This window comes from Pyxicephalus adspersus, unplaced genomic scaffold (assembly GCF_032062135.1).
Source record: "Pyxicephalus adspersus unplaced genomic scaffold, UCB_Pads_2.0 Sca2095, whole genome shotgun sequence".
Taxonomy (NCBI): Eukaryota; Metazoa; Chordata; class Amphibia; order Anura; family Pyxicephalidae; genus Pyxicephalus; species Pyxicephalus adspersus.
In genome coordinates this window covers 1-4620 of record NW_027319102.1, presented here as the reverse complement: position 1 = coordinate 4620, position 4620 = coordinate 1, and the positions used below count along the sequence as shown (strand labels likewise).

Below are 4620 nucleotides of genomic sequence, written 5' to 3'. Positions count from 1 at the left end.
GTGTGTACCTAGCCTTATGTTAGGTGGCCATTAAACAAAGATACATGCAGATATCTAAACATAGATACATATAGCCCTATCTGTAATTGTGACACCACATGGATATATATCACATCTGCATGTATAGAAGAGTAGGAGCTCCGCACCAATAGTAAAGACTCCAAATATTTTTATCTCATCACACAAAGCTTGTTCACTAGAGTGATGCTGGAGGTGAAAAGATTCAAGAATAGATTTTTGATTCAATTCTAAAACCAGAACATCCAAAATGTTTTAACAATGGTGGATATATTATGAATACTTTGGATGCTCAACCATTGGTATTGCGCCCTCATCTCTTCTACATCATTTGGATGTCCAATGCAACTCCATAGGGATTCATGGTGCATAGAAGCGACCTAACCCATTGTCATAGTGCACCTAACTATATATATATCTATATCACACTGCAAGAGTAAATCCACTTCAGATCCAGGACCCCCAACCCAATCCTTGTAATCAAAGACTGGAGTCTTCCATGCAGCAAAAGTATTCTGGATGCTAGGAGTGTACAATGGCTTGGGGAACCATGGCCCACGCTGCATTGCCTCCTCTATTGGGTTATATTATTCTTTGTACTTGTTGTAAGGTTCCTGAATGATCTATTGAAACTTAAAGGGTATTGAAGGGTAAACTGTGGATTGAAGATGAATACAGTCATAGTATAGGTGCAATCTATAGTACAGTCCAAAATCAAACTTATTTATGACTTCTGTAATAATCATAGGTGGTACAGCGAACACATAATATTTTGCTGCTGTCTGTGTACAATAATCTAATTATCTTTTTATATTATTTGATGTACAGGTAGTTCCCAAGACGAGCTGTGCTGTCCACACACCCCATCAAAAATAGGTCATCCTTTTTCTTTTTCCTCAACAATGGCTGAAAACCTTGGGGATAAAGTCGGTGACCTTGATGTGAGACCTAAAAGCAGCCGCAGCCGAAGTGCAGACAGAAAAGATGGCTACCTTTGGAGCGGCAAGAAGCTCTCTTGGTTGAACAAAAATGGATCTGAAGGAGAATCTGAAACTGCAGCTGAGAAAATGGAAATTCCATCAAAAAGCCAAGAGAGGAAGCACAGCTGTTCATCCTTTGAACTTGACTTGGACCGTTCCTGTGGACATAAGATGTTGGGACGGTCTTTAAAGCAAAAACTGCAAGATGCTGTTGGCCAATGCTTCCCTATAAAAGCATGCAACAGCCGCCACTCCTCCGTTTTGTCTTCCAAAAGGAAAATTCACATCAGTGAGTTAATGCTGGACAAATGTCCTTTCCCTCCGAAGTCTGACCTCGCTTATCGTTGGCATTTCATCAAACGACATACGGCTCCCGTCAACCAGATGCACAAGCAGTGGGTAGTCAGAGATGCTCCGACAGTAGAACCTTTGGACATGGCTGACCAGATCTCCGATTGTGGAGAGGACCTCCTATCCGACGGACCTGCCTTTTCTTGTGAGGTGAGCTGTGGCTCCGTGGAGTCCTTCACCAAGGTGGTGAGGGCCAGCAAGGAGGACAGTGATATTGACTCTGATGATGAGGTCCTCACATTGTGTACCAGCTCAAGAAAAAGGAACAAAGCCAAATGTGAATTGGAAGACGAGATTTTCCACCCTGCCACTCCTCCTAAATATCACACACAGATAGATTACATCCATTGCCTGGTCCCAGACTTGTTTCAGATCAATAATAACCCGTGTTACTGGGGGGTAATGGATAGATACGCAGCAGAGGCACTCCTGGAAGGAAAGCCAGAGGGGACATTCTTATTGAGGGACTCTGCTCAAGAGGACTATTTATTCTCCGTAAGTTTCCGGCGCTACAGCCGCTCCCTCCATGCCAGGATCGAACAGTGGAACCACAACTTTAGCTTTGATGCTCATGACCCCTGTGTTTTCCATGCACCCAATGTAACGGGGTTATTAGAACATTACAAAGACCCCAGTTCCTGTATGTTCTTTGAGCCCCTCTTATCCAGCCCCCTTCACAGGACATTTCCCTTCTCATTGCAGCACATCTGCAGGGCCGTTATATGCGGCTCGACCAATTATGACGGCATCGATTTCCTGCCTGTTCCGTCTTCCATGAAACTTTACTTGAAAGAATATCATTACAAGTCCAAAGTAAGGGTGCGCCGAGTTGATTTACCAGGAAGGCATCAAAAGTGACCCTGATACCCCAACCCCCTTTTTTGGCCATTCTACCTGTTTTCTACAAGAAAGCTTGTCATTTTATCACAATAAACTTCCTCAGCTGCAAATGTAATATTTTTGGAGTAGGAGACTGAGGAAGTGATCGGAAACATTTCACAGAACACGCGGACTTGTTCATCCATTGAGGCATTTATAAAGCGATGTTTATTACCCTGGTTGCTGATTTATCATGTTATGACAATAAAATGATATCAAATGTTGGAAATGTTGTATACACTTGTGAATGTTGTTGGTTTTCAGGGGTTCTTTAGAAAAATTTGAGGCAGTTTGGCCCCCATTACCAAAATTTGTGAAGGAGAAATAACAAAAGCCCTTTTCTTTTAGCTGTGAAGTAGGAAAAGTAAGACCCCGGCCCATCAATGTATTGCCGTTTATATCGTGTTGGGAAGACTTTTCATTACTACTAATCTTGGAGATGCAGCAAGAATTGAGAAGAAATCCCTACAAAGTGAGGGGAATTCCAACCCTAGGCATTGATCATTGGAAAAGGTGTTTCTGTCGGATTATTTCCTCTCACCCGGGGGGTTCGCCTCAATTGGGTGAGACTCTAAGATGAACCCTAAGAGATTCTACTTTTTTATAGAATGGGGAAGTTAAACATTTGCAAATATGTTTTGGGGTTTTCTTGTGTCAGCAGCTCATTGTATAAACAGACAGAAATAATAAAAGACATAAATATCAGTTTGAAGTCAGAGTCCATGGTAAGGGTTGGACGGACTGTCAGCTGGGAGTTTGGGTCAAAGTGTCCATTAGGGACTTTCCTCACCCAATTCTCTCTGCTTTAGCCAGGGCAATGAATACCAATAGCAGGGAGCCGTAGGGACTAAAGTCTAAGGCTGAGCTACATATGGAGCCTCTGCTCTTTCCACAAGATTTTGGATGTCTGTGGGGATCTGTGTCCAGCCAAAGGGTAATTGTGAGGTCAGGTCCTGATAATGGATGAGACGACCCGAGAAGGTCAATATTAAGGTGGAGGTCCGCACTCTGTAGAGGCCACCTGAGTTCCTCCACACCAAACTCCTCCAATAATGTCTTTATGGAGCTGGCTTTGTACCCCGGGGACAGAAAAAGAATCCCCGCAAGATTGGAAACAAACAGGTATCTAAAAAGTCTTTGTATGTTGTAGTATTACCAGAACCCTTTATTAGAGACCTCTGAATTAAATGTTTGGAGATGCGTCTACAATTCTTGGACCCCAAGCATGGGGCTGTATGGTAAAAGGGGTGTAACAAATCTTTATGTAAAATCAGAGAAGATTGGCACCACAAACCTGAGAGCTCTGGGAAAAATCAGCCCTGGAAACCGAAATTCTCAAGTAAACCTGTAATGAAAGAAGTAAAGGACTTGCCATTGTTGATCTCATACAAAAATGCTGATTGCCTGGCTGTTCTGCTGATCTGGATGCCAGCTCTGAGATGACGCAGATATGCCAATCCCGCTGCCTGTGCAGTTTTATGGCTGACGCAGATCGGCCCCTGCTGCAACCTCTCATCATGTGACTTGCTACAAAGATACAATGATACAGGCTGATCACTGGGGAAGAGGAGACTGAGGAAATGCCTCCTCCTGCCTGCAGCAGACTGATGATCATTCTACAGTTATTTAAAATACACTGGAAAATGGAGGACATCCCATTCGATCACCATTTCCCCAGCTTTTTGACATTGGGGGATCCCTTAAATGAACCTTTGGGTCTCAGAGCCCCCCTTCTATAATTATTATACCCACAGATCACAGTATATTTTTGTGGTGGTCAGTGGGAAGAATTCCTCCTACATTGCTGGCCAGTGGGAAGAATGTCACCCTTACAGATAGCCATATATATCATTGGTGTCAGTTATACTGACCTGAGGGGTGCAAACTGCTCATTGCCCCAGGAACCCCTAGCGCCCCCTGGAGGTGGCCTGGTTGGCAAGCTGTGGGTTATGATGTCTGGCATTAGTGAAGGGGCGGCAGCGGTTTGGCTGTGTATTGCCCGGCGGATATTATAAATAAGAGTCTGAGAAGTATTTGAAATGGACGATCTGCCTTTTCTCTGCCGTTGAATTGTTTTACAGGAAAGATAAATAAGTCTCCTCGTTATTTATGGATGAAGCTCTTCCATTAAGATAAATGAGATTTCCTGGGATTACATTCACCCATATGGATGAAACAACCGTTTCCTTCCTGTGAATAGCTGACCTTCATTAACCCATCCGAGCTAAATGGAGGAATATTTCCTTTCTGCTCCATAGTGAGCAGCGGAAGAATCAGATTTCATCAATTTAATGCAGCGTTAGGAAGAAATAGATTCCTGAAAAGCTTTTATTTTCCCTCGGAATTCCGGGATTTTCTATCACCGTCTGTCTTAGGTTTTGTCAATGGGCAC

General features: G+C 43.4%; 1 protein-coding gene across 1 annotated transcript; it reads left to right on the top strand.

Annotated features, from left to right (window-relative positions):
• Positions 1-843: 843 nt before the first annotated feature.
• Positions 844-2457, top strand: LOC140321296 (suppressor of cytokine signaling 4-like; the record flags this gene model as incomplete). The annotated part of the gene is given in 1 exon segment (XM_072398106.1): positions 844-2457. A coding segment is annotated over 1 exon segment (1287 nt). The 3' UTR covers positions 2208-2457.
• Positions 2458-4620: the final 2163 nt, after the last annotated feature.